Source organism: Babylonia areolata, chromosome 18, assembly GCF_041734735.1.
Source record: "Babylonia areolata isolate BAREFJ2019XMU chromosome 18, ASM4173473v1, whole genome shotgun sequence".
NCBI lineage: Eukaryota > Metazoa > Mollusca > Gastropoda > Neogastropoda > Buccinidae > Babylonia > Babylonia areolata.
Window position 1 is genome coordinate 36,625,083 of NC_134893.1, and position 10,711 is coordinate 36,635,793.

Consider the following 10,711-nt stretch of genomic DNA (forward strand, 5'->3'; position numbering starts at 1 on the left):
TGGTTTTAACCAATAACTGATATAAATCCAACACTATCTTGAAATCACCAAACAGAATACTACACACATCTTAGAGTACTGAGCACACTGTAGCAGTACAACTGATATCAGCATGTAAGATAATACCTGAATAATAAACAAGATAGAGAATCAGTGGCTTAGATGTAATACTGGCAGACTGACAGACCAGATAGTCAGTGAAGAATCATCATGGCTTAACTATTAAGTGGTGAATGAACTTACACAAGTTATCTGCTGCATCAAAGCCAAATATCAACATAGCTAAGCTTGTGCTCAACATTTAAATCTCCTCCGCTGAAGCAGGATAAGGAACCTAACCTCCATCAGTGACAGCAAATGAGAAAGAACGCATCATATGCACTCATTAGAATATTCTCGAACAAATTATCAGTGTCCAGAGACGTCACTGACTGTGATGTTAAGAAAAATCAAATGGAACACTGCTCCAAGCATATGACGACATGGTGATTATTTAGATCAATCATAGCTGAGCTGTGACTAACATGTCAAAGCAATAACTGAACAAAGTAATAAATGAACATACTCATATGAACACAAGTACTGTGTCAAACAATACAATTTACAAATCAACACAGTCTACATGCTAGTACTTACAGCGATACGTAGCGAGATGTCAGCCGTTGTGAGAACACACACGACACACACACACACTGCCCGCGATGCAGCAAGAGAGAGAGAGCAGCTCTTGTCAGATGACTGACCAGGTATGAAGTGACCACTCATTACTCGCTGTGCCAATTTATGCAAGTTAAGCGGACCGCAAAGACAATCACGTGTGCTGCGACACACACACACAAAATTTAAGTCACCTGAACAGGGTCAACTTAACGAGCTCGTTGCTGAAAATTACAAACTGTGTTATATCAGTTTAGCGTAGGCAAACATAAATGGAATAGATTTAAAGATGGAATCGCGACGATTCTACCAGTATATAATACTTTTAGTTTACTGATCTGACAAAAGAGATATTGATTAATTATGGTGGAGCAGAAACACAAGTTTCCGCTCAGCCAATGACGTACCGTGACACTGGTCAAACAGCGAGTGTGTGGCGAGAAGGACAGAATGACATAAGCGGCTTTGCGTTCAAACCGCGTGGAAGGCGTCACTCATAATCTGCACGCAGGTTAGTTGCGAAAACTGTCGTCTGCTGTAGCTTGTGTGAAACAATTTTTGAAGCAAGCATAGCGCTTGGTCACATATATGTATCCCACAAATAAAAGGAGACCGATATTGAAGGGGACATAAAAAAGGCCGTGAGGCCTAGGCAGTCAAATGTCAGTCCCTACACTACTACTACTACCACCACTACTACTACATGAATTCTAATCAAAGAAATTTATGTGGGGAGGGGAGACCATGAATGAAACTGACAAAGAACTTTATGCTGTTGATGATACACCCCAGTTCAGTGTGGCCAGATTGGCTGCACTGTTGTTTATTAATTTTTATTTCTTATTATTATCAGGTCAAACATGAAAGGGTTAGGCAATATGGTGAAGGTCTGTCACTGTCTTCCGTCCTTTCCTTACCCCCACCCATGCCCGCTCTCATTCGCATCTCCTCCCCATGACACCCCCCCAGCCCCCTGTTTCCCCCCCCACCCCCCACCCCCACCCCCACCCCACCTCTCTCTCTCTCTCAGTAATGGAAATCACCATATCACCATTTATATAAAACTTATAGATCATTGTGAATTTTTCTGATGCAAACATACACACCAGCCACTGTGATCTTAATAGTGTATCCTAATCAGTACAATCATCCCCTGACAATGTAAAAGATTTGAATGTCACATCTCTGAATCCCATAAAAACTTTAACAAAGTTAATTTGTGCGAATGACACATGACACACGACAAAAACATCAAATTCTGACTGTTCAGTTTCCAAAAATGTATATTTATGGAGCACATGTAGAAAAAGTTTATTGTCATAAAATGTCTTATAATTGACAATAACTTGTAGAATGATTGTCATGAACTGTCTTATAATTGACAATAACTTGTAGAATGATTACCTTTATGTCAAAATGTATCCATAGAATGATTGTCATAAACTGCCTTATAATTGACAATAACTTGCAGAATGATTACCTTTATGTCAAAATGTATCCGAACAAATATTATGTCAAAATAAATGAACCAGTTGAAGTCAGTACAAAATATAAATTTGTAAAGAATTCAGTAACACATACCTGTTATATCAATACCATAAACATGGCAAGTACTTTTATGGTGAAGACCAAATAGTCTTTTCAAGAAGGTTGCAAAATTCAACATCATTCACTCAGTGTCATTGGTACAACATTGTTTTCTTTGGAGATAGCCAGAGTGACTTTAATTCAGTCTGTGATCTCTATCTGAGTATCTCACATTGTTTTTTTTATTGTCTGACATTTCTTTATTGGTTATTTACTTATATCAATGGTTTTGTTTATTTAGTTGTTGTTTGTTTTGGTTTTGGTTTTTTTGTTTTGTTTTTGTTACTAATTGCAATGATTATCTCCAAACTGTTTTGCATTCACTTCAGAATAGTTTTGCATTTGCTTGTCCACCTCTCTCCATTCCCCTTCCCACTCTCCCTTCTTTTAAGAGTAACATTTCTTTTATCCATGTTGTGTGCTGTTTCTGTATTGCAGGTCTGTATGTGAAGGATTGTCCAGGAGTCGGAACGAGGAGGGAGAAATCAGGAGACCGACTGTATGGGGGCTTTGTTGATCAGTGCCCTCTAGAGTGACAGTTTCAATTTCAAGAAGGCGTCAGAGCATGTAAACTGATCCATATACGCTACACCATTTCTTGCCAACACAAAAAAATATAACAATAAAGAGGGTTTATTCTTCACCTATGCATAAGGTTGACTGGCTGGTCAGTGGATAGCCAGTGGTGTCCTAGCCCTGCTTTCAGCTGTGGCTTGTTCTGTGGAAGTTTATCATTTGGCCTGAAGTGTCTGGCAACATGAAAGGTGGAAGGATTCATTTGCTGTTGTTGGTGATACTGTTGATCACCGTCAGCACAATTAGCTACTTTATCTTCATTCCTCGCACCTTTCTTCATTCCCATCCTCACTTCACACATAGAGAACATGCCCCCTTCTTCGACAAGATTTCCTCATCATCACCCAGCCAGTGGTCAATAGATACAACTATTGTTACGTCAAATTTGAAAGAGACCCGTGAAGTTATTTTGGCCAACACAGATGCTTCACTCGATATGGTGAGAAAGATCTATGCACAGAATGGTCTGGTTCTATTCACCATGATCAATGATGCTTTCTTAGATTTTGCTGCCAGCTGGTGTTGCAACACAGCATCATTTGACCACATCCACCAGCAGACACTGTTTCTTACCACGGACCTGCAGACAGGTCAGCGTCTGCAGGCACTGTGGCCCAACGTCTCTGTGGTGGCCATGACCAGCCCTGAGTTTCAGGGCTCCCAAGAGTACAGCAAGGTGGGTTACGTACGCCTGATGACGGAACGCACCCGCTTCATCCTGCGTCTGCTGGAAACTGGGGTTCAGTTGCTGCTGTTTGAGGTGGACTGCGTGTGGCTGACCAGTCCCCTGCCCGTGGTTCTTGCCCACCGGTCAAATGCAGACATCGTAGCCACCAAAGTGACAGGCAAGAACACGATTGCTGGTGGCTTCTTGCTTCTCAACCCCACCAGGGCCACTGTCAAATTTTGGCAGCAGCTCACACACATGATGAACCAGCTCTTTGTAAAGCTCAGGACACATCAGAAAACTGCAGGAGTATCAGAGGGTTTGAATGATCAAGAATTCTTCTCTAGTCTGGCAAGACAGAAGTATGGAGGGATCAGAATTGTGTTCCTACCTTCAACAGCTTTTCCAGATGGCAAATGGTACAGCCTCTCAGAGAAACAGCGTAAGGAGTCGAAGCCCATCATCATTAACAACAACTGGGTGCTCGGAAACAACGCAAAGCGTCAGCGGGCCAAAACCTTTGGTCACTGGTTTTGGGATGACTCACAGGGAAAGTGTAATTCTTCTGCAATCCATCATTTGTCTTTTTGAAATGATATTATCTTTTTTTCTTTTCATTTTTTTTTTTTTTTCCAAATTGTCTTCCCCCCCCCCCCCCCCCCCAACTTTTTTGTTGGAGCTTTTTTCAAGGTGGGGATTGGTGGGTTGTTACTGTATGTTGCTGTTGTTGAAAATCAGACAATCATGCTGTATGGACTTTTGCACTGGCCTGTGCATGTGTCTTGTTTTTGAATTGTCAGCTCCTTTGGTTAAACAGTATTATATTTTAAAAATGTTTTGATGCAAACAGAATTGATTTGACAAGACAACAAGAAAGTCTTAATAATTTTGTACTTACGTAATGTGCATATAATGATATACAAACACTAAATATGTGACACATGTCTCTTTGGGTAGAGGTTAATGATTGTGACATGAATTATAAACAAAAGAAAAGAAAGAACAATACAACTGACAAATAGAAAATTACAAGGAAGTAGGTGATAAGAGAGGAGAAAATGGGTCATCAGTGCAAAACAAAATTGGGCTTTGTATCCACAGAGGTGTTTACAGGACAGCATTCACTGTGTTCTTCTGTTCTGAGCATGGGTTTTGGCTGATAAGGTGACATACAATCACAAAATTATATGCATTATGCATTAGCAACATGAATAACATCCGTAATTAATAGCAGGGTGTGTAATCACTTCTATAATAACCAGGAGTGAATCAAAACAGTATGTAAACATTAACAATAGGATTAAGGGTCAATGTGTCTTGATTCCAAGATAAATTTATAAACATTTTTCGAAGATGTTAACCTTATCTTGTATAGTGAGTGAGTTGCTACCAAACACAGAAGGTTCAGAACAGAGATATGATCTGGTGGAAGGACGTAGATCTATACAATTTGTCTGGTGTGAAGCATGATTTGGACATTGCAAAAGAAAGTGTTCAACTGTTTCTTGGAGATGATTGCAGATACAAGACGGACCATTCAGTATGTGTTGAATATAAATATCATTGTTCAAATTGGGCTTTCCAAGTGCCAGCTCCTTTGGGGCTGATGGACTGGAAACTTGGCCAACAGCCACCCAAGTAGCTGTGTTTCTGGATCATTAGATAGGAACTGACATAAAGTGAACAGAAATACCAGTGAGTGGACTTTGAAAATGCTTCATTTACTGATTCAGGCATATGATCCTTTTCACATTACAGTTAGTAGAGTTACACCTTTTTTTTTTAATCAGGATGGCATGTTTGCCTCACTGTTTGATGTTGGTTTACTTTTTGCAAAACTACAATTTATCAAAAAAAGCTGTTCATTTTCCTTTGTGTGATATCACTCAAAAAAATCAAAAAGTCATGGGAATTTTAAACAGTTGTGTCTATGAATGTTTCTGTAGGGGCAGATGGGCACATCTCATGATCTTTTTGTTTTCAAGTTGGGGGGGGGGGGGGGGGGGGGGGGGGGGTATTCCATTGTTCTTTTTTTTTTTTAACCTGAAATTTTCTGTCATGTTTTGATGTCAACAGTTGAATGCAATCAAATTTTATTTCCATTCTTTACAAGTCTACAAATTGCATGAAAAAAAGTGCATCATGAAAGAGTTGTTTAATTTTCCCCTGATATTGTGATCTGATTAAAATACTCAACTTTTGCTAGCATGCACACATAGAGCTTTAAGTTTTGTTCAGTTTTTCACTTTTTGTAATGTTTTATCATTGTTTGACATGGAATGGCTCTAACTTCTAAGATGTTTTTTAAAGTACAGTGTGTACAGCCACCTTTACCATTGTGACATCACTTACAGTGTAACTGAGTTTGCTTCTGACAGTTACACTTACTTACGATGTGAAATTTTTCTTTTCTCCCTATAGTTGTATGTCATCAGTTATTTGTATGTGTGTGAGTGGGGGGGTGTGGGTGTGCGCGCACATTCCTGTTGAAAAGTATTTTACTAATCAGAATCAAATGATAGAGAAACTGTGAAATCAGTGTATATTTTCTGTATTATTGTGAAGAAGTTTCGTGTATTACAATGTATTAAATTGCTTCTTACTTTTCTTTGTTTGAAAACATGTGTTCACTTGTTAAATTCATTGTGCAATGTTTTCTTTTTTAAGCTGATTATTCTTGCCATGATATGACAGGTTTTGTTTGACACTTACTGATGTGTTATCTGGTCACTGTCTCACAACACATTGCTCATATGCATTGCAGTTAACTAGACACATCCTGGAAAGGGATTGATTGATTCCCATCAGATATGATTGATTGCCATCAGACATTATGGTTGACTAATCACATCTTAGAAACATCATTATGATGGTTACTAACTAGCTACTTACGTTGCTGGAAACATCAATTTTGTGAATGAGAAACAACAATGTGACAATTACATGATGTAATTTTTGTGCTCTCCCCGTAAGTGCATTGTTATTATGATTAGAATGTGTGGAAGTAACTGATTTTCTTATTTTTTAAGCAGATTTTGGTGTTGACAGATAAAGTATATTTCTAGAGAAAAAGAGTTTGTTAATGTTACACACACACGCACACACACACACACACACACACAGGGTTATGACACTGTGAATAAACATGAAAGCCAATAAGTTTAGACATTGAAAGTGATTTTTTTTTTTATGTTCTTTTTTTTACAAAGGAGGAAAAAAATTCCTTTTTTTTCTGTCTCTGTGTACAGTATTTGATATGGTTTTTGACAATTTATCTTAAAACTAAATTGCTGTTCTTTTTTACAAAGGAGAAAGAAAATTCCTTTTTTCTGTCTCTGTGTACAGTATTTAATATGGTTTTTGACAACAATTTATCTTAAAACTAAATTGCTGTTCTTTTTTACAAAGGAGAAAGAAAATTCCTTTTTTCTGTCTCTGTGTACAGTATTTGATATGGTTTTTGACAACAATTTATCTTAAAACTATAAAAGTTTCATTCGTAAAACTTTGCACTTTCAGCTAACATACTGTCACACTTATTTAATGACTAGCAGGCACTTTTTTAGTTAAAATAATTACGTCTGCTTTGTGCGGAAATTACTTAAATATATACATCTGCCAGAAGCAGCAAAATTCTGCACAGTAATGGGACATTAGTCTGAACTTAATATACAATGAGAAGTAATTTTTGAACATTTTTAAATGACTTTGGCACAGAAACACTATTGTGTATTAAATGCATTGTGAAGGTCCAACACTATCTGCATTCACCCTGGTGGTCATTTGTCAGTAAAGCAGCATAGTTACAAAGACAGAGACTCCTTTTTCAGAATCAAACCAAAGTGTGTGTATATATATACACACACAGTTAAGATTTTTTTCTTGAACTTTTATCCCCCATGTACTATTGATAAATCCACCTATGCATAGCACAGAATATTTGTAAACCCATGCAGTATCTTCATCCCTTGCCATTTTAAAGGAAAAGATTTGTTTAAAGTTTATGTAAGAGACTGTATGTGCTAAGAATACTCAAAAGGCATACATATTGATTGCTGTTTTGTAGTCGTTTCAGGTATCTTTTGTTTTTATGTTAGATTTGTCTTTGTCATGCGGTTTGTGTATCGTTTCATTCTTAGCATGTCATATAAAGGACATGCCCAAGTAAACAGTGATCATGGCACAGGGTTTAAATAACTTTTTTTTATGTGAGTGCGAAGAAAAAGAATGCATCAGCAAGCATAATGCAAACATTCATTAAATTAATTGTATTTGAAAGGGAGTAGTAGATGTTTTTGTGTTCATCAGTTGAGTGACTAATTTTTTTGTTTTTGTTTTTTTCCAAATTAGGCAAAAATCATAATAGATGGCATGCAAGAGGTCAGTGAAATGATTTATACATTTTTGGGGTGTGTTTTTCACCAGTTTGAAGTTTTTTTTCTGTCAGTATCTATATGGTTTATCAAAGCATTGTACATAGAAAAAAACATTGTAATTTGTTGGCATAAATATTTAGCTTGATTATTGGTTCCGAAATCCACCAAACAATCTCTACAGTACTCAACAAACAACTTATCTGTGAGTCTCTGAAAACTGACAATGCTGTATAAAGAAATTTGTTTTCACACAAAAAAACCCACAAAAAACAAAATAATGATAAATAGATAAAAGGTCTTCAAACAGAAAAACCAAGAAAACAAAATTATGAGAGAAAAACAGCCTGCTTACAATGTTGTTACCCTTTGACAAACCAGGGAGACACTTGACAGTGGTCAGCTTGCCACATTTAGCTCGATCAGAGGTTAGGTTAAAATCATGGACTTTCAGAGTACAGATATTCATTGTGAATCTTTTACGAGTTTCTGTGCTTAGTGAATGTGCATTGACTGATTAATTAATTTTTTGTGCGTTTTTTTTTTTCCACTACATAAAAAGAGAATCTCTTCAAGATCAGTCTTTGTCAAAGGTTCATTAAAAGTATTCTTCTGTTGTTGTTTTTTTTGGGGGGGAGGGTTCAGACAGGTTGTTAATCATGTTATTGCAGTCATTGATATTATTCTTTATTTTTTCTGTATTATTATTCTGTATGTATGTTTGCATACAATACTAAATTTTGTAAATTCTCACTGAACATCGTGTATAATTATTTGTGGTTGGGTTGTTGTTTTTTTAGGGGGGTGGGGTGGGGTCATTTTTGTTTTGTTTTTTTACCACATTATTAGTACTCCTTCCCACATTTCATGGGTGGAAAGAGAGAATTTTCACAAAAAACACAATCTTTGCTTACCATATACATGAGGGTTTTTTTAGCATGCTTTTTTAATCAACAAAAAATGAAAATCATCACTGTCCAGCAATGTTAAGCATGCATCTCAGAGGGCAAAAAACTATATTGACAGTGTATGATTATAAGAAGATAACTGTGGAACTAATATGTCGATATATCTTAGGGTTTTCAAAGGCATCTTTATTGATAATAATGGCTTCTTTTGTTTATACACTGGAATATTTTTGCCAACCTTGCCATGTTGAACAAAGATATTTTCTAGTCGATTGGTCGAATTGTGCATACCATTTTTGGTTTTTGTTGCTGCCCAAGTTTATTGTTGTTGTCTTTTTAAATATTTGTTTTTAATACACCCTGTATTATTTTATTTGCTTCAGAAGGCATACATTGAAAATGTTCATGGTCACACAATTGTGTTTATATAAATTTTTTGTTTTTAATTTGTACACTCATCTGCTCATGTTTACAAATGTACTTTAACAGGTACCTAAGCCAAATCAAACATAATGGAGATATGTGATCTGATCAAAACATTTTTATACCAAAAATCTGTGTTTCCCAATTTTGTGTTAAGTTACCATTCAGAATTGCCAAGCATTATCAAGAACTGTGTAAAAAATAAATATATATATATACACACACACACTACTTTTGGATTTTTTTTTTTTTTTTTTTTTTTTTTTTAACTGGAGATGACAAGTCGTGGTTTACACCTTTGTGTAGCAGGTATTGTGTGTTGCTTTCAGATGGAACAGGGGTTTCTGTTCAATGGGGTTTTTTGTTTTGTTTTCCAGTCATGGTGTGATCCTGTGCCGTCAGCTGGATTGAGCAACAATCAAAAATTTATTGCTGGCTATTTTTGCATGAAGGACAAAACGTAATTTCCACATTATATACCAGTGCCAAGACCTGACCCGTCAGTCCAGTCATCTATTTGTGACAATTATGTAGTTAAATGGGAAATGCCGATTTTATCTTTTCACCGAGTGTTCTGGAATTTATACGTAATTGTCCCAGAGTTGAAGTATGATGCAACCTTAGTATTTATGTACTTTTTCCCTCCCATTCTCATGCCTGTGGTGTATTTTTCATGAATGCTTTGGAGTCAGGTTTTGAATTGCTGGAAGAACCGATATCATGCTTGATCAAGTATGCCACATACAAACTATTTTTATGTGTGTAGAGGACCATTTTCAGCATTGACGTAGTGAATGTATTATAGAACTCCCTCAGATTTTGGAATTTTTCATGCTCCAGTACAAGTGAAAAGATATGAATCGGATCTTGGGACCAACAGCATGCAGGGAGTCAATAACGTCTCAAATTTTGTCAATCGTTTCATTTTCAATTATAAAGCTTTACTTTCGACTAGAACTTTCATTATCAAAGGTTTTCAATAAAATAAAAAAAAATTGTACAAGTCCGATGATCTAGATTGCCACAGCAGATAAGTATTGATGATCTAGATTGCCACAGCATATAAGTATTCATGCCTATTTTCATGAAAGCACTGCTTTGCATGCCATGCAGTATTTTCCTTTTCAGTATTGGCACTCACCCAGTAAGATAGTCATTTTTACAAGTATTACTTATGAAGGGATACTCCTGTTTTAAGTTTCTGGGGACTTAAGTCAAGGTGTTTATCGCTTGATCAAATAAGCATAATAAAGCATTTGCCTACCAGTTCTTTGTGTTCTCTTGGTTGCTGTTGCTCGTTTCGTTCGATTTCCGTCATGGCAAAAGTGCCCAGTTGTTCTGATGTTACTGTGTGTCACACCGAGTGTGGCAAGTGTCATTCTGTGTGGTCCATCCATAAAATGTTCTGTTCTTTTAATGCTGGAATATTGAGGAGCCGATTGCCATGTCAAGCATGCTCTTGCAAGACCAACACTCACATAAAAATTGTGTTGTCTCTACAGAAGGGCTTGAAATATTAA

General features: G+C 36.7%; 1 protein-coding gene across 1 annotated transcript in view; it reads left to right on the forward strand.

Annotated features, from left to right (window-relative positions):
- Positions 1–4,119, forward strand: part of LOC143291964 (uncharacterized) — a 5,528-nt gene extending 1,409 nt beyond the window's left edge. The window contains exon 2 of the mRNA XM_076602114.1: positions 2,683–4,119. Within this exon, the coding sequence (XP_076458229.1) occupies positions 3,002–4,078 (1,077 nt within the window). The 5' untranslated portion in view covers positions 2,683–3,001 and the 3' untranslated portion in view covers positions 4,079–4,119. The remainder of the gene's footprint in view (positions 1–2,682) is intronic.
- The last annotated feature ends 6,592 nt before the right edge of the window (positions 4,120–10,711 follow it).